Genomic DNA, 19628 nt, shown 5'->3' on the forward strand with positions numbered 1-19628 from the left:
ACATTCTGCCATATATTTCATGTTATAGCAGTCTTGTATGATGACCCAGCACATGTTGTTTGTTTTAGAACACTTTCACTGAAGATTTGGCAAAACACAAAGAAGGTACCAATGTGGGATTTCTAAACATAGCTACAGAAATCGATCCAAGGTTTAAGAATTTTGAAGTCCAAAATCTGAGAGAGATGAGGTGTGGAGCATGCTTTCAGAAGTCTTAAAAGAGCAACACTCTGATGTGGAAACTGCAGAACCCGAACCACCAAAAAAGAAAACCAACCTTCTGCTGGTGGCATCTGACTCAGATGATGAAAAATGAATGTGTATTGGTCTGTACTGCTTTGGATCATTATCGAGCAGAACCCATCATCAGCATGGACGCATGTCTTCTGGAATGGTGGCATACAAATGTTTGCAGGGGCATACAAATGTTTAGCATATGTGGCACAGCACCTTGCGACACCACCTACACCAGCTCCATGCGAACACTCATTCTCCCTTTCAGGTGACATTGTAAACAAGAAGTTTATCTCCTGCATTATTTCCTGCAAATGTAAACAAACTTGTTTGTCCGAGTGATTGGGTGAACGCGAAGTAGAACGGAGTGAACTTGTAGGCTCTAAAGTTTTACAATGTTTTTTTTTTGAATGCAGTTATTTTTTGTACATAATTCTACATTTGTAAGTTCAACTTTCATGATAAAGAGATTGCTCTCCAGTACTTGTATTAGGTGAATTTAAAACTATATTTCTTTTGTTTTTTACTATGCAAATATTTGTAATAAAAATAAATATAAAGTGAGCACTGTACACTTTGTAGTCTGTGTTGTAACTGACAGCAGTATATGTTAAAATGTACAAAACATCCACAAAATTTAATAAATAGTGTTATATTATTGTTTAACAGTGCAATTAATCGCAATTTTTTTAAATTACTTGACAGCTCTACTCAAAAGCTGATGTTTCATTTCATGATTGAATAGTGAGAGACCACAACCATCATTTTTGTTGGACATTTCAAATTTTAGGCAGAAGTATGGGTCTGATTGGTCCATCCAAGCACCTCAAAGAAGGGGAACCAAGTTGGATTACCCAAGAAATGGGATAAAATGGCCTGTCTCCTTCAGCATATCGTTTCCCAAAATCCAAAAAGACCTGGAAGGGAGAAGACTGAGGTCCAGGGCTGGCCACCTGGGAATCCTGGTGATATAAAGTACCTATCTTAAATATGAACCTTTTAACTGTCTCTTTCTGTTTTCCTGAACTAGACCCTGATTAAGCCACATGCACTGATGAGTCATTCCTGTGCTAGGCTCCAGCCAATCCACAAGCCAAGGACTGGTATGTTCCTGTTAACTAAGACTGTGAAACACTATGTGTGGCTACCATAGTTACTGGTTTCATACTGCCTTCCAAGTTCTAGTATACAGATATAAAATGAGACCAAGCGTGCAAACTTCTCGAACAGCACTCATTCTATATAGGCTGTCATAAATGCAGGAATTCATCTTAGGTAGTTAGGAGTCAGATGGCAGGGATAATATAGTTCATTGGGAAATAGATTAAAAGGTTTGACTGCTATAAATCCATGGGGAGGAGATGTTGGTGAATTAGCATGGAAGTATTTGGCCAAATTGGCTTGTGGTCCAGCTTTGGATTATTTTTCTCTGTTGTGTTAGCAACACCAGAGTTAATAAACAATTGGCTCTATTTGACTCTTAGTCAAGAATCTAAACAAAGTCACCTTCCCAACATAATAATTGAGTATAAGTGTTATTTCCTAGTGTGATTTGATTCTGAAAAACTTAAATGGATATATTGATCATTTATGTTAGGCAAATCACAGTCCAATACTATTTTTGTCTTCTTATATCCTTTACAATTAAGCTGCTGTTAAGGATATTTAATAGAACTCTATAAAGCTAAATTCAATTCTCATATCCTTAGGAATTAGGAATTAAAATTAAAAGAACCTGAGGAAAAGTGGTATGGGTAATCAGCTAAGCAGTTGCTCAACTAAAGTTTATTTTATGCTCTGTTTTTCTTACAACTGGGTGGCAGGGTAGCTGGAAGTTAGGTGCTGCGATGCTGAGCACTGGAACACCTAAGTCCCTTTACAGAACTAGCCCTATCTTCCTGTGCACTTACACACATGTGGCAGCATGGTGGATGCGGACAATATCCGTTCATGATGAGCTGCATCCCTGGTGCTGGATTATTGCAATAGCAGTAAATATGGCATATATTGTCCAATGTTCCTTTTGAGCTGGGGTTCCATGGAACAGCTGATAATAAATAGCATTTTGTTTTTCAAGGCAGATGCTGCTGCAAGATGATCCCACGCCAAGTGAAGGATTAGAATCATAGAATCATAGAATATCAGGGTTGGACGGGACCTCAGGAGGTCATCTAGTCCAACCCCCTGCTCAAAGCAGGACCAATCCTCAGTTAAATCATCCCAGCCAAGGCTTTGTCAAGCCTGACCTTAAAAACTTCCAAGGAAGGAGATTCTACCACTTCCCTAGGTAACGCATTCCAGTGTTTCAGCACCCTCTTGGTGAAAAAGTTTTTCCTAATATCCAATCTAAACCTCCCCCACTGCAACTTGAGACCATTACTCCTTGTCCTGTCCTCTTCTACCACTGAGAATAGTCTAGAACCATCCTCTCTGGAACCACCTCTCAGGTAGTTGAAAGTAGCTATCAAATCCCCCCTCATTCATCTCTTCCGCAGACTAAACAATCCCAGTTCCCTCAGCCTCTCCTCATAAGTCATGTGTTCCAGACCCCTAATCATTTTTGTTGCCCTCCGCTGGACTCTCTCCAATTTATCCACGTCCTTCTTGTAGTGTGGGGCCCAAAACTGGACACAGTACTCCAGATGAGGCCTCACCAATGTCGAATAGAGGGGAACGATCACGTCCCTCGATCTGCTCGCTATGCCCCTACTTATACATCCCAAAATGCCATTGGCCTTCTTGGCAACAAGGGCACACTGCTGACTCATATCCAGCTTCTCATCCACTGTCACCCCTAGGTCCTTTTCCGCAGAACTGCTGCCTAGCCATTCGGTCCCTAGTCTGTAGCGGTGCATTGGATTCTTCCGTCCTAAGTGCAGGACCCTGCACTTATCCTTATTGAACCTCATCAGATTTCTTTTAGCCCAATCCTCCAATTTGTCTAGGTCCCTCTGTATCCTATCCCTGCCCTCCAGCGTATCTACCACTCCTCCTAGTTTAGTATCATCCACAAATTTGCTGAGGGTGCAATCCACACCATCCTCCAGATCATTTATGAAGATATTGAACAAAACCGGCCCCAGGACCGACCCCTGGGGCACTCCACTTGACACCGGCTGCCAACTAGACATGGAGCCATTGATCACTACCCGTTGAGCCCGACAATCTAGCCAACTTTCTACCCACCTTATAGTGCATTCATCCAGCCCATACTTCTTTAACTTGCTGACAAGAATACTGTGGGAGACCATGTCAAAAGCTTTGCTAAAGTCAAGAAACAATACATCCACTGCTTTCCCTTCATCCACAGAACCAGTAATCTCATCATAGAAGGCGATTAGATTAGTCAGGCATGACCTTCCCTTGGTGAATCCATGCTGACTGTTCCTGATCACTTTCCTCTCATGTAAGTGCTTCAGGATTGATTCTTTGAGGACCTGCTCCATGATTTTTCCGGGGACTGAGGTAAGGCTAACTGGCCTATAGTTCCCAGGATCCTCCTTCTTCCCTTTTTTAAAGATTGGCACTACATTAGCCTTTTTCCAGTCATCTGGGACTTCCCCCGTTCGCCACGAGTTTTCAAAGATAATGGCCAATGGCTCTGCAATCACAGCCACCAATTCCTTTAGCACTCTCGGATGCAACTCGTCCGGCCCCATGGACTTGTGCACGTCCAGCTTTTCTAAATAGTCCCTAACCACCTCTTTCTCCACTGAGGGCTGGCCATCTACTCCCCATGCTGTGATGCCCAGCGCAGCAGTCTGGGAGCTGACCTTGTTCGTGAAGACAGAGGCAAAAAAAGCATTGAGTACATTAGCTTTTTCCACATCCTCTGTCACTAGGTTGCCTCCCTCATTCAGTAAGGGGCCCACACTTTCCTTGGCTTTCTTCTTGTTGCCAACATACCTGAAGAAACCCTTCTTGTTACTCTTGACATCTCTTGCTAGCTGCAGCTCCAGGTGCGATTTGGCCTTCCTGATTTCATTCCTACATGTCCGAGCAATATTTTGAACCAGATTAGAACCAGTGTACTGTACTGCAAACTCAGCATAGTGTCTCATTCAGCTTTCTGCCTCAGACTTGGCTCTGTAAAATGGACTTGTCCCTCACCGCATGTACAGTAACAATTTCATATACTGTATAGGATAGCTCACTGCTGGAAGGACCTGGTATCATTGCCCATTTAAAGATGCAAGCCACATCAGTAATGCAGAAAGACGGATTTGATATTTGAAACAGGATTCTCTAAGGAAGAGCTCACCACACCTAATCATGAAGCATTGTATTGTTTCTTTCTGGCTTTGCAGGTAAGCCATATTGAATTACAGTCGTGCCTACTAGATTCTGTTTCATAGAGCTGTGTGTTTGCAGAGGATGCAGACCTGCTTTCTGTGTTACTGCCTTATGTTAAGAAACCAACTGTATAAATACCATTAATGTTGGGTCTTCCAGTTTATGTACCATGCAGTGTGAGAAGTAGCTTTGGGATATGGAAACTGCTGAGGGAGCAAGGGTGGGAGCGGAGATGTGGATCTTCCAGCAGACTGGGCACACAGAAGAAGGATATTTCCCTCTATTTATCTGAGGGAGTCGGTTGTTCTGAGTATGTGTTTGCTTGGCTGGTTTTGCATGGGATACTGGCCTAAGTCTCTGAAGGGGGTTCTCTGAATGCTTTTCAATGCATGTTCTTATATTTTGTGTGGCAGGACTGTAGGGTAGTGCAGACACCTATCTAAGATGCTAGATATCAGAGAGTTCAGGAGGGAGGTAATGTTGCTCCCAGCTCCATGCCCTTTCTCATGGCAACTATATTCCCTGTTTATTTACACATAAAATAGCCTGGTTTCCTTTTCTACCATGCAGCTAATTCCCTGAAGAAAATGTCTCTGAAAATAGAAATCCATTCCAAACATCTCCCATTTAGTGTAGGAAAAAACTGGAAAGAAAAAACAAAGTGTAAAGGCTGTGGTTCTTGTAAACCAAACCAAGCCAAATCCAAAACGAAATCACAAAGGCACAATTTTAAATATTAAAAAATTCCTTTAGAAGGCATGTTCTGCATGTAATATTAGACTGTATGAGCACAGAGCAGCAGCTGTCCTGTCCCCAGAGAGGATGGAAATGGCTCAGCCCTTCTATGCTGGAGGGAGTGGTGAGGCCCCAGAAAACATAAACAGGTGAAGTAGTTTTTTAAAAATGAAATGAAATAAAGGTCTAATATACTACTAATAATCAACAAACCATTAAAAAGGAATGCAAATGAATATAATGCTCGATTTTTCAATTAATAGAGATTAAAATATAAATAAAATAATGTGTAAGTGCAATGTGATATGTCTAGAGCAACTACCCAAGACGGACATGCATCTAAATGAACCGCTATGCTCGCTTTCTGTGACTATATAGCATGAACTGAGACAGCAGTGCCGCTTGGCCACTGGATACTTACTGCCTGCTGCCGCACACACAGATGTGCCGGTGCCATTGCAAAGCCACTCAGTTAGGCCTAGATCCTGCAAACCTTACTGTTGAAGCCCATTGGACTCCTCATGCTTAAAGTTATGCATGCATATAAATGTTTGCATGATCAAGGCCTGATGGAGCTGGAGTGGTACAGACCTTATGGGTTATATTGGTTATATGAATCATCTATTTATAATGAAATGCTGCCACCTGATAGTAACTGTACACGTAATTAGATCTCACAGTGACAGCATGCTAAAAATAACTCCATCTTCATTTCCCTCTCAAACTTCTTATTCAACTGAGATCAATCTATACATTAAAAATGTAGTCCATCTAAATCAGCAGCAGTGCCTCTAAAGGGGAATAAAGAGTGCACATTCCAAAATTGTAGTACGTGTTTCTATTTATATTTGCTTTCTCTCCATTTTGCAGGTGAACATATCCTATATAGGGTAACAAACATATAAGGTCATCTGAGAATGCCCATGCTAGATACAATGATTCTTTCACTCTATGAAACAGTGAAAACGCCCCCAAACCCAGACAACTTACCCTTGCCCAATCCAGAGATGGCATCAGTAATCACTACCACTTTGTTTTGCACAGCTGATTTTGACATTAGCCGACCAACTGCTCGGTAAATATATATAATTCCACTGATTCCAAAAATGAGCAAAGGAAGAATAAGCACAGCAAGGACACCCATTTTTACCTGAAAGAAAATAGACCAGGTTAGAGTCACAATAGAATTGAGGCATTCTTCATATTTTTCAAGATATCTTTTAAAATGAATCCTTGTCTCCATTCATGGAAAAGATAAGCAGAATGTATGGATTATGTTAGACAGCAGCAGCCACAGCATGTCACCAGTTTTTAACAGTTTCAATAGAAAACTTAGCTTGAAAATCAATGGCATAATGTGGCCCTATTTTTATCAGATAGGCTTCATTTTCCTCCTCACTATTACACATTATAGTCAAAGCCTTTTGTCGTTGTATTCATGACAGTTCTCTTCTAGAAAAAGAATTGCACAGTTGCAAGAGTGAATTCAGTTTAACCAAAGGGGTGCAAAATTATGTTACATTAATCTCTGATACATTTTCCTATCCTTTTAGAACTATATAGATAAAAGCTGATTATTGTTATCACCAGATAAAGAGTAAGAGAATATACACGTTTCACATGTTACAGAAGTACTGAGAAGAGAATAACTTACTATGGATATGAAGCAGTCAAGAAGCAGATAAGTAACTAATTTATTCTAGGATTTTAATCAAATTCTTTCAGCATTTCTGGAAAGCAGTCGATGTACTGAGGCCACTTGTCTTGAGGGAGAACAGCTATGTATAGTTCTCAGCTGCATAAGAGATTTTTTAAAAAGTAAATATAGTATCTACAGCAGATCCACATGCCTGATGTATTTAGTTTCACGGGGCTGGAAAGTTTTCTAGAGCTCTTTGCACTGTCCTAATTCAACTGCACAAAGAAGCTTCTGGTTTTGTGTCTTGTCTTTATGATAAAAAGGAAATATGTTCCTTGGGTCACCTTGTTGTTTGGTTTAGACCTTCAACTGATATTATGCATGAAAACAATTTGTACAAGCCCAATAACATTAGAAAGGTTCTGGTGTCTTTTTCTTTTTCAAAAGTTGCAGTGGAAATAGTTTGTTCAATCTGAATATTCAGTCATCTGTCTACTATCTAATCACCCAGCTAGCTGTCAGGAGAGAGTTCATTCAGAGCCACGCCCTTGGCTTCGAACAAAAATTCTTAACCAACACAACATCCGTCTCGCCACCAAATTGAAGATCTACAGTGCAGTGGTTTTAACATCTCTCCTGTATGGATCTGAGACGTAGACTCTTTATAGGTGCCACAAAACAATCCTGAGAAGGGAAAAGCTCAGGGGGCACCAATAGGAGAGGGGATAAATTCAGCAGAGAGAACTGGGCACCTGAGTTGGAATGATCTGTGACCTGGTGTCATAAATATAAAGGGAAGGGTAAACACCTTTAAAATCCCTCCTGGCCAGAGGAAAAACCCTTTCACCTGTAAAGGGTTAAGAAGCTAGGATAACCTCGCTGGCACCTGACCAAAATGACCAATGAGGAGACAAGATACTTTCAAAAGCTGGGAGGGAGGGAGAAACAAAGCCTCTCTCTCTTGGTCTGTGCGATGCTTTTGCCGGGGACAGAACAGGAATGGAGTCTTAGAATTTAGTAAGTAATCTAGCTAGGTATGCATTAGATTATGATTTCTTCAAATGGCTGAGAAAAATAAGCTGTGTTGAATGGAATGTAGATTCCTGTTTTTATGTCTTTTTTCTAACTTAAGGTTTTGCCTAGAGGGATTCTCTATGTTTTGAATCTAATTACCCTGTAAGGTATTTACCATCCTGATTTTACAGAGGTGATTCTTTTTACTTTTTCTTCTATTAAAATTCTTCTTTTAAGAAACTGATTGCTTTTTCATTGTTCTTAAGATCCAAGGGTTTGGGTCTGTGGTCACCTATGCAAATTGGTGAGGATTTTTATCAAGCCTTCCCCAGGAAAGGGGTGTAACATTTGGGAGGATTTTTTGGGGGGGAAAGACATTTCCAAACGGACTCTTTCCTAATAATAATACTGGTTAGACGTTTGGTGTTGGCAGCGAAAGTCCAAGGGCAAAAGGTAAAATAGTTTGTACCCTGGGGAAGTTTTAACCTAAGCTGGTAAAATTAAGCTTAGGAGGTTTTCATGCAGGTCCCCACATCTGTACCCTAGAGTTCAGAGTGGGGAAGGAACCTTGACAGTGATCTATAGCAGACTCTCACCACGACATCACCCTTGTTGCTCACACTTCTAAACTTAATCCAGAGATTCTCAGGTTTTTCTGCAGTTTCATACTTGACCTCTGAGCAGTCATACTGCTCCCTTACATACAATGCAACTCCCCCACCTTTTCTGCCATGCCTGTCATAGAATCATAGAATCATAGAATATCAGGGTTGGAAGGAACCTCAGGAGGTCATCTAGTCCAACCCCCTGCTCAAAGCAGGACCAATCCCCAACTAAATCATCCCAGCCAGGGTTTTGTCAAGCCTGACCTTAAAAACTTCTAAGGAAGGAGATTCTACCACTTCCCTAGGTAATGCATTCCAGTGTTTCACCACCCTCCTAGTGAAAAAGTTTTTCCTAATATCCAACCTAAACCTCCCCCACTGCAACTTGAGACCATTACTCCTTGTTCTGTCCTCTGCTACCACTGAGAACTGTCTAGATCCATCCTCTTTGGAACCCCCTTTCAGGTAGTTGAAAGCAGCCATCAAATCCCCCCTCATTCTTCTCTTCCGCGGACTAAACAATCCCAGTTCCCACAGCCTCTCCTCATAAGTCATGTGCTTCAGTCCCCTAATCATTTTTGTTGTCCTCCGCTGGACTCTTTCCAATTTTTCCACATCCTTCTTGTAGTGTGGGGCCCAAAACTGGACCCAGTACTCCAGATGAGGCCTCACCAATGTCGAATAGAGGGGAATGATCACGTCCCTCGATCTGCTGGCAATGCCCCTACTTATACATCCCAAAATGCCATTGGCCTTCTTGGCAACAAGGGCACACTGTTAACTCATATCCAGTTTCTCGTCCACTGTAACCCCTAGGTCCTTTTCTGCAGAACTGCTGCTGAGCCATTCGGTCCCTAGTCTGTAGCGGTGCATGGGATTCTTCCACCCTAAGTGCAGGACTCTGTCCTTGTTGAACCTCATCCTTCCTGAACAGTTTATATCCATCCATGACAGTACTCCAATCATGTGAGTTATCCCACTACGTCTCTGTTATTCCAATCACATCATAACTTGACTGTGCCAGTTCTCCCTGCTTGTTTCCCAGGGTTCTTGCATTTGTGTATAGGCACTTAAGATAACTCGCTGATTGTCCCTCTTTCTCAGTATGAGGCAGGAGCCCTCCCCTCTCGCGTGCTCCTGCTCATGCTTCCTTTCGGTATCCCACTTCCCCACTTACCTCAGGGCTTTGGTCTCCTTCCCCCGGTGAACCTAGTTTAAAGCCCTCCTCACTAGGTTAGCCAGCCTGCTTGCGAAGATGCTCTTCCCTCTCTTCGTTAGGTGGAGCCCGTCTCTGACTAGCACTCCTCCTTCAGGTGGTCTGGACGCTAACCTGGAACCTGAGAGACCAAGCTCAGCTACCTGTTTTGCCATGGGTTTCCTGTGTGATCTTGGGCACGTCGTTCTGTCTGGACAACAGTTCCCATCTATAACATGGATATAATAGTACCTCCCTGCCTTGCAAGGTTGGATTGAGGATAAATATATTAAAGAGTTAGTGGTTTAAACAGAGGTGGTTGGAAACTTTGTTTCCTCATGAAAATTTTGTGGGTTTTTTTGTCAAAGAAAATCCCCAACATTTCTCAAAACTGAACTTTTTTCTCTGAAAACTGTCAAAAACATGAAATTAAATTAAATTAAATTAAATTAAAAATACACTTTTTCAGCCAAATTATTTGTTTTCCCAGTTTTCATTTCTATAAATGAAAAAGAGAAAATGTAAAAGGAAAGTGAAGACTTTCTGTGAACATTTTGTTTGGTGAACCCTGCACTTTATACAATGGAAAATATTGTGATGGAATGCGGTCATGGCAGCCATATGGACACTTTAGATAGACAGAGCAGTAAATAATGTGACTTTTCCCCCTCATCATCTATAGAGTTGAGTTATGACAGTTCCTTCCATTCAAGGCTATCATGAGGCTGATGTCATTCTAAGATTAAATTCATCCATGGGCACCATTTAGTTTGGTGCCTGAGTGTGATCTGAGTTCTTCTGAGCTGGCCTCCAGGCATAAGGAATAAGTTACATTCCATGTTCAGCACTGGATGAGTTGATTTTTCACCTTCTGTGAAGCACGAAGTATTGGCTATTGCCCAGAGCCACCAAGTATGTCAGTGGCAAAACCAAAAACCAAGTCCCATGAGAGCTGGGTGCATGCTACTTTGGAGGAGCTGGGCCTGAAACAAGTTCTGAATTCCTATCGACTGCATGAACTTCCTTAGACTCCCTTGAAAATAAAAGCTCAAATATGGAATTTTTTGCACCATTCTGGAGTCCTTTCAGGATGCAGAATAAAAGTCCCATTTGAAAATGTGGCTCAAAACAAGGATTGCAAATTTTGTTTTAAAATTAACAAGACAGCAAATTCAAACGTTGAAGGACTCCTGAAATGACCTGCACTTGGCATGTGAGGAAATGATGCATTGTAGGCATCACCTTTGAATGGACTAAAATCTCACTGTCTGAGGAGATGCAGGAAGACAGCAGCTTTTGATGTTTATCGCAGGCTCAGCAGTAAGTCCTTACTAATGTTCACTTCCAAACATACGCATGCACAAAATAGTATTTGCCCATAAAAACACAAGTATGTACACATAGAAACACACACACAATAATCCACATTCACAACACACATGTACTCACACAATATTTTTCAATCATAAACACACAACATAGTGTGTTCACAAACACAACAATAATGCACACTTGAACGCCAGAAGAAGCACTGACAACACACACAAAAAGGCACAAAAAAGGTACACAACATTTTTCAGAAATAAAGACATGATATTGTACATTCACATCATGTTTGTTCTCAAGGACACACACAGGAATAGAAGACTCACATGCACATTGATTTCAGCTCAGGTATACACTCACAATAATGTACACTGACAACAACACAGATGTGAGCAGTACACTTGACTAGCAAAGACACACTGAAAGCAGTGTCTCAGTACATTGCACTTAGAATGTAATCTCACAAAAAGAAACACAGAAGCCAGATCGACACTAGAAACTTTCACCATCAGAGCAATGTCAGCAATGTCAGAAGTGTGATTTTGGGGCAACATTTCTATACCGGTCAAACCCCGCGTGTAAACGTGGTTAAACCAGCTTACAAAGGCTCCTGCGGTGTGGCTTGTTTCTCTCAGAGAACCAGTGTCAGCAATACCAGCAAAACTACTCGTCCATTTACAGGAGGAGAGCTTGTTCATATTGCTATATCAGCAAAACTTTTCCAGTGCAGACCTGGCTCTCCACTGTCTCGCGAGACAGTCTCCCTCTTCTTCTCATATAAACACACCCACACTTCCACGCACACAGATTCGCCTCCATTTACTGGCATTGGGTAAAATTATCACCCCCCACCCAGTTATTTAGGTACCGAAGTCTTATTTTTAAAAGTGACGTTGGCACTTCTACATATAATACGGCCATATTTTTAAAGGTATTTAGGTGCCTATGGAGGATTACCTAAAGAACCTAGATGTTTAATACCTATAGAAATCAATGGGTGTTAAATGCTAAGATGTTTCTGAAAATCTCACAACACACCGAAATACCTTTAAAAATCTGGCCTGAGTGACTAAGGCATTTTTGGAAATGGAACCTTGTCACAGAAGTGCTTCTGCAAATGTTACCCCTCGCCATGAGGCAGCCACCAGCCAGAGGCAGATCCGATTGCTCACAATAGTGAGGTATTGCAGCAGGTATGAGATGGCCATGATATGAAGGAGGAAGAACTCCATGCAGTCCATCAGGCAGTGGAAGTAGGCCTGGGCACGGTAGCTAGGGAAGGAACTCATCTCCTGATTGCTCACCATGGGGATGACCATGCTGGTGAGCAGGACGTCCAGGAGGGAGAGGTTGGTGAAGAAGCGGCATACTGCACTGGTGAGTTTGGAGAAGAAGACCCAGAGATTCTGGCTTTGGGATAAACTGTTATTTCATGTTAATCATCCAGAACCCAGAAAGGAAGAATAATTCCAATGCAGCAATTTCAGGGCTTTATTTGATTGGGAAAGGAGAGTAACATGTTCAGTGTCAGGGTCTGACACCAGTTTGGGGTTATCCTTAAGCCCTCTCCATAGCCCTAGCCCATAACCAACAGGGACTTAAGTATAAGTTTTTCTTTAAACCTTCAATGGGGCCACTCATATGTTTGGACCAGATCTTCAGCTAGGGTAAATTCTCAGAGATCTATTGACTTCAACAGAGCGATGGCAATTTAAACCAGCTGAGAATTAGCCCTTTGGTTTTTCAGGAACCCATGTGTGATATGTCCATTTATTCAGAGAAACAAAACACAGCATGTTTAAAATGTATCCACTCAAAACAGCTTGAAGTCCAAACACCAAGTACTTTGGATGTGCTGTTTGTAAATGAGCGATGGAGTAAGATAGAGTCATAAATAATCTTTGCTAAATAATGCTTAAGAACGAGTACTTATAAGACAATCATGATGTGGACAAAGACAGTCATTAACAGGAAGAAGCACAATCATTTTCATAGGTTATTTGTTATCTAACTAGCTAGCTAACACATGCACAAAGATGGTATTCTAATAGTAACAACTTCTGAGATCCTTTCTCAGCCTGGAAATGAATAGATCTACATGGGATAGCGTATGGAACACCAGATCAGTGTATGTGATGGCACTTTTCCACTTACATCAAGGCTAGAACAAAACGATCCCAAACAAGTAACTTACACCAGTGTTCATGTCACTGCCGAGTGTAGCCCAGAGACTTTGGGCCAGAACCTGATCAGTATTAAATTGGTGATGTGAATGTGTTTACTCTACATTGGTGCTGGTTCAGATGAGTTGGGATATCAGACCCTTACATTTCTGTCACACTCACTTTCTCCAGGGGTCTGTCAGCCAATTCTGAATCCTTCTGTAGACAGGCTCTTGGCCAAATCCTAATTTCTTTGAAGTGAGGGGCTAAACCTCAGTGACTTCAATGGGATCCAAATTTGGCCTCATTATCCCAAGTTGGATTTTCTTTAGAAAACACTGGAAAAAGTTTCTCTTCCAAACAGTCTTTGCACCATCACAAGAATGACACAGCTTTTACAAAGAGAAGATGGGAGAGGTAATAACTTTTATTGTGCAATCTTCTGTTGGTGAGAGGGACAAGCTTTCGAGTTACACAGAGCTCTTCTTCAGATTAAAATAATAAAAGACAGCTACCTGAGGCTCTTTCTCCCCTAACACATCATTCATAATACAATAATATCCCAACAGTATATACATAATCGAGTCAGGAGAAACTTAGCCATGCAGAAACTTCTTTTGCACCCTTTTAACATTGTGGGGAGCAAACCTTCAGCTCACTCAGAAAACCCCATCAAAGAGATGACATATGAGCACTCTCAAGAGAAGGCAAACATTGAAAATCCTGTTGAACCAAACTCTCACCATCTCAACAGGCCTTCCCACCTGCAAACCCACCTGGAAGAAAGAAACAAATAAAAACAACAAACAACTCAACAAAAATAAACTAAAAAACTGATAAGCAAACAAAAACCAAAGAACAAATGTGTTGATACCTCCATCAGAGTTATTATCCTGACAAAGAAGAGCCAGAGAACCCACTAGGAACTTTGCTATGGCTACTGATTATCACATAGAATGGTGATGTCTAGCAGTACATAGATAGAAAGATAGATAGATTCCGATCTTAATTACATTTATGTAAACCTAAAGTAACTACAATTTTCTTGGGTTAAATTTGTCTGGATTTTTATTAATGTAAATACCCAATTCTGCATAAACAGATTGCAAAGTATGTTCTTATGAAGGCAATAATGTCATCAGATGACTCTATTTATAAAGAAACACAGAATGAACTCGTGATCAGTGGAGAAATATAGACATTTTATTCTTGCTGAATAACATCCAACCTATCAGTTTACTCAGTGCACGTTTCATTTCCTTGTTTCTCATGCTGTAGATGATCGGATTCATCATTGGGGCAACACAGAATAGAGAACAGCCACCAAGAGATTCAGATCTGAGGTCTCGTTGGAGGTTGGAGTTTCAGGAAGGCAAAGGTGCCTGTGAAAAGGAAAAAGGAGACCACAGTGAGGTGAGGGAGGTAGGTGGAGAGGGCTTTATGCTGGCCCTGCTCCGAAGGCATTTTCAGCACTGTTTTGTAGATCTGAACATACGACACAACTGTAAAAGCAAAGCAGATTAAACCTAAAAGTACATGAAAAGAAATAGCAACAATTTCCCTGAGGTACGAGTCAGAGCAGGCAAGGTGGAGGAGCTGGGGGATTTCACAGAAGAACTGGTCCACCACGTTGCCTCCACAGAAGGATATTGCAAACGTATTCCCGGTGTGCACTGCAGAGTAGAGAATAACACTGATCCAGGCACTGGCTGCCATTTGGACAAAATGTTCATTACTGTCTCCTAGTGCAATGGTTGGCAGATGGCGATGTATCGATCGTACGGCATGATGGTGAGTAAGGGAAAATTTGCTGAAGCAAAGCATAAGAAAAAAAAGACTTGGGTATCTCATCCAGAATAAGAAATCAATTTTGTGTTCATGAGGGAATTGGCCATAGATTTGGGAATGGTGACAGATATGGAACCAAAGTCTAGAATGGACAGATTCATCAGGAAGAAGTACATGGGGTTGTGAAGGTGGTGGTTGCGGGCTATGGCTGTGATGATGAGAGGGTTCCCCAACAGGGATATCAGGTAAAGCAGTAGAAACACCACAAAGTGTAAAATCTGCAGCTCCCGAATATCAGAGAATCCCGGGAGAAAGAATTCGGTCATGGCGGTTTGGTTGGACATTTTCTTCCTCAGTACACTGTGTGATGGCTGTGGAGGGAATGAGAAGGACAATGATCAGTATTAGAATGGCCCTGTTTCTCCTTTCCCTAATATCTCATTCTATGAATGTCAAAGGTACATAGAACTCATCACTTACAATGACTAGGTGTTGTTAGTGCTCCTCACCTCTGACAGTCAATCAGTAATATTATCACACTTGTGTAACCTCCTTCATCACTTTACCCAATCTGAGGATTCAGCCCAAGGTGTGACTTGATAAAATGCAGTATGAAGGATGGAACAAAGCACGCTCCAAATCCAACAATTCTTGCAAAAAGATACCTCCGTTGCGACCATCAGCAAGCTTATCACTTGGGCATGAATCTAAATGCCAACACAGCCCCGTGTCTTCTGTGTAAGTTCTGTACACCCATTTACACCATTTATACTCAGCCAGCAGCAGTGTGGAGCTAGGCCAGGAACTCTGGGTTCTACTTCCAGTGAGCTCCCGTGTGTCCTTGAACAGGGTCAGGATAGACAGGCTTTGGCTGCTTGGTTCAACTCTAACCCAGGGTTTAAAGGGGCTCTTCTGTCTAAAACATTCTGTGCGCTGCCAACTTTACTGCTTATTCAATTGTTACCTCCACGCAACTATCCCCTTGAAAGAGAAATCACACAGATGAGATAGAATCAATGGGTTTGAAATCAGGCTCTTATCAGGCAATATTAATGTTCCCCAATTTATTTAACATTTACTGCTGGTTGGAAATTTTCAGCTGGGTTCTTTTTTCATGGAGATTGTTTTTTCAGCTAAACAATACCACCAACAACAACATCTTAGAACCTGTCTGCTTCCCTCAAACATTTCGGGATTCTTTTTTAAAGAAACGTTAAAGATTCTTTTTAAAGAAAACTCAGTGGAAAAGTTCCCATGAGCGCGCAGGAAGCCGCTCAGCCCCGCTGCGCTGTGGGTGGCGGCGGGAGCCCCCGGGCTGTTTTACATTGCCCGGGGGCAGCAGGAGGGGCCCGGGGAAGTGCGGGGAGAGTGTGTGTGTGTTGGGGGAGAGGTTGGAAACTTTGCTGGAGCCGGACCCCTGGGACAGGAATATTCCTGGTGCCCGGGCTCCACGGGCCCATAGAACTCGCCGCCCTTGTCAGGGAGGGACCTTCAGGCAGTTGCTGATGGACAGAGCCAGCCTTCCCTCAGGATCTGCCAGATAAAGAACCTTCCTGTTGCCAGGTCTGCCCACAAGTGAGCTGTTCTGCTCCCTTTCAAATCCTCCCTCTGGTCTGTGCCTACCCTGCAGATGTGTTGGAGTGGGTCTGGCTGAGGCCAGAAGAGCTCCTTAACCCCTTCTTGCCCAGTGTGGGATTTGTATTCCTCATCACAAGTCCAAACAGAGGGGGGAAAACCTTGAAGGTACAGCTTTCCATACTGTTAACGGCTAACAAGCCTAGCAGGCCTGAGGGGGTATTTTTGCAAGTAGAGCTTTTTGTTCTATTGGTACTTTTATCTAATTCTTCAGGTGTATTCTTTGGGTAGCAAATTATTACCCCACCTAGCTGTAACAATATGAATTCTGAATCCTTGATTTTATCTTGGTTTCTCTTGAACTCCTTGGAAGGTGACTTTAGATGATGCTTCATGCAGCAGACATTCTTTTGCCCTGTGTCATCCTGGCATCTCTGTTGCCGGGCTCGGGAGGAGGGTTAGAGAGAATCCACTCTGCGGCCTGCAGAAGACTGCATTCTAATTCAAAAGTTTGTTACTTTTTCTCCTGATTTCGTTCCGCTCCTGGAAGGTGATATTCGGAATTTTTTCTTGAAGCATGAATTCTAGATGACTTTTTCAAATGTTTGGGTAGAGAGAGCTTTTGTAGGTCACCCTCCCCTTGTCCCCAGTATCTTATAAAACCATTGCACTCACTGATGTGCTGTTCACACACCACTGCCCTCAACAGTTTCTCCATGTACTTTGATGCGATCCAATCACTTGCCTGGAAAATTACTCGGTTTTCTGATATTTCTAAAATATTAAGGGATTCCCCAAAGTCAGAGCCAGGATTGGTAAACGTCCCCAAAACACAACTGCAGCCTACCCTGTGTCAGCCAGATCCAAAGTCTTAATTATCTGTAATTGATTTAAAGTGAAACAAGAGGTTGATGCTCAGTCAACCCATGAAACTCTTTGCCAGGGGATGTTGTGAACGCCAAGACTATAACAGGGTTCAAAAAATAACTAGAGAAATTGATGAAGGAAAGGTCCATCAATGGCTATTAACCAGTATGGGCAGGAATGGTGTCCTTAGCCTCTGTTTGCCAGAAGCTGGAACTGGTCAACGGGAGATGGATCACTTGACGAATACCTGTTCTGTTCATTCCCTCTGGAGAACCTGTCATTGGCCATTGTCGGAAGACAGGTTGCTTGTGCCTCTGTGAATCTTCCAGGGACAGAAGTGAGATGGAGTGTACATGAGAATTTATGAAAGAGTGATCTAGAAGCATTCCACAGTGTGGCAAATCATGGCCTTGCGGACAGACAGAAAGCAAAGTGGGGGATTCTTCCCCCCACCCCAGGCAGTACAATGAATATAGCCTCTGTTTCCTTCCACTGGAAGACACTTGCACACCTGCTGGGCCAAGACTGCTGCCTGGGACTGCGGGTGCTACAAGTGGCCAGCAGTGGGCCAGAAGGACGAGGACCGTGCAGGAGGTTTGCCAATAAGGGCAAAGAGAAGCCAAAAGCACCTTGCTTCCAAAAGAGCCAAGGAGGAGAAGGACACAATCCATCAAGAGAGACTGCTCTAGAGGTTCCTGGATGAAGAGAGGTGGATCAGACAGCAGGACGGATTGCTCAGGGAGAGAATGCTGGGTATGTGGGCCAGCAGGGTGATTCATCCAGCTCCGTGACAGTCCCTGCACCAATGCATGTGCCAGCTGCAATGTCTGCAGGTGCACAGGTACATGTAGACAGGAGAGTGGAATGGTGTCCCTGGTCCTGGTTCACAATGGTTGGAGGGTGGAGTTTCTAGCAGGGCCAGTGAACAACATTATAAGTAGGGTTTGTTTTCCAAACTATTCACAGTTGTATGTCTGAGAGAAAGATTCTCTAAGCCCTGTCCAAGGGATGTACCCCTGTCTCCGAGAGCAGGGAGGTGGCAGAACACAGACTGGTTTATGACATATACGACATCTTTGCTGGTCAGCCCTGAACTCTGAATTCCATGATTAATCTTCTTCTGACACTTAATAGCTTTTCTATTTTGGCTGTAGTGATTCTTCAGATGCTCGGCCAAATGACAATCCCGCTCCCATGTGGCACCTCAATTTCCCACTCTCTAAACTGGGGATAATCCTGACCCACATTCAGAAAGTGGTTGATCTTCTCTCTTTCTTCCCAAGTCCCTGCCCTCCTTGCCCAGCCCTGTCCTGTTCCCCAAACTTCCATGCCCATCTGAGTGCCTGTCTCACCCCAGCTCAACCTGCAAGGTCTCCTGCCAGCAAAGGGAAGCTGCTCCCGGATCTGGAGCTTCATTCACATGTCCTTAGTGCTGTCAGTAGTATAAGGGCCCTACCGTCAATCAAACCCTAACCCCGCCCCTTGACCCCTTAGCCCCACCCACCGGAAGTCCCACCCCCATGGGTTATTACTTCCGGGGTCACGGCTGGAGCAAACCCAGCCGCTTGTGGGGCCCCGCGATGAGCGTGATGGCCTCTTGTTGTCCACCCCCCTGGAGGAGGAAGGTGATCGCAGCTCGGGGAAGTCACTAGTGGACAAGATGAACGCTCAGGTAAATGAATGCTTAAGAAGTGACGGTCAGGGTGGGGGTGTAACGGGGCTAGGAACCAGGGATTGTGTAAATCAAAAACCAAGCAGTGGGGTGCTTACGCTGTTTCTTTTCTAACAAAAAAAAAATCTCTCGACAGTTCGACGATGCCTTTCTAGAGGACCTGGAGACCCTGGACAGCATTGCACCAAGCAGCAAAGATGAACCGGGCCCACCTTGTTTTTGCTCAACGCCGATACAAAATGTTGAAGAGGACTCCGAGGATGACAGCTATGAGGAGTTTAGGAGGAGGCTTGGCATGGAACTGACTGAGCCAGTGCCACGTCATGAGCGTAAAAACGTCATGCGGACTATTGTACGTGTTGTTGTTTATTCTGTTCTTAATCACTGTCTTAGGGAAAAGCTTTTTGAAGATTGTGAGGGCTGTGTCATAGATGCACCAGGCCAGCGGCACCATGACTGTGTGACTTGGACTTCAGTGGATATAAACTGCAATCTCCGGGGCCTGTGTGCTAAGCTGTGTTTG

General features: G+C 43.0%; 1 protein-coding gene and 1 pseudogene across 1 annotated transcript in view; both read right to left on the reverse strand.

Annotated features, from left to right (window-relative positions):
- Window positions 1-7021, reverse strand: part of DHRS7C (dehydrogenase/reductase 7C) — a 36333-nt gene extending 29312 nt beyond the window's left edge. Inside the window, exons 1-2 of the mRNA XM_007072482.3 lie at window positions 6917-7021; window positions 6253-6412 (exon numbers count right to left, since the gene is read on the reverse strand). Of these exons, the coding sequence (XP_007072544.1) occupies window positions 6253-6406 (154 nt within the window). The 5' untranslated portion in view covers window positions 6407-6412; window positions 6917-7021. The remainder of the gene's footprint in view (window positions 1-6252; window positions 6413-6916) is intronic.
- A 1870-nt stretch (window positions 7022-8891) lies between these two features.
- On the reverse strand, window positions 8892-15339 carry LOC122462947 (annotated as a pseudogene).
- Between the last annotated feature and the right edge of the window lie 4289 nt (window positions 15340-19628).

The sequence above is a fragment of the Chelonia mydas genome, chromosome 14, assembly GCF_015237465.2.
Source record: "Chelonia mydas isolate rCheMyd1 chromosome 14, rCheMyd1.pri.v2, whole genome shotgun sequence".
In the NCBI taxonomy this organism is placed as follows: Eukaryota; Metazoa; Chordata; order Testudines; family Cheloniidae; genus Chelonia; species Chelonia mydas.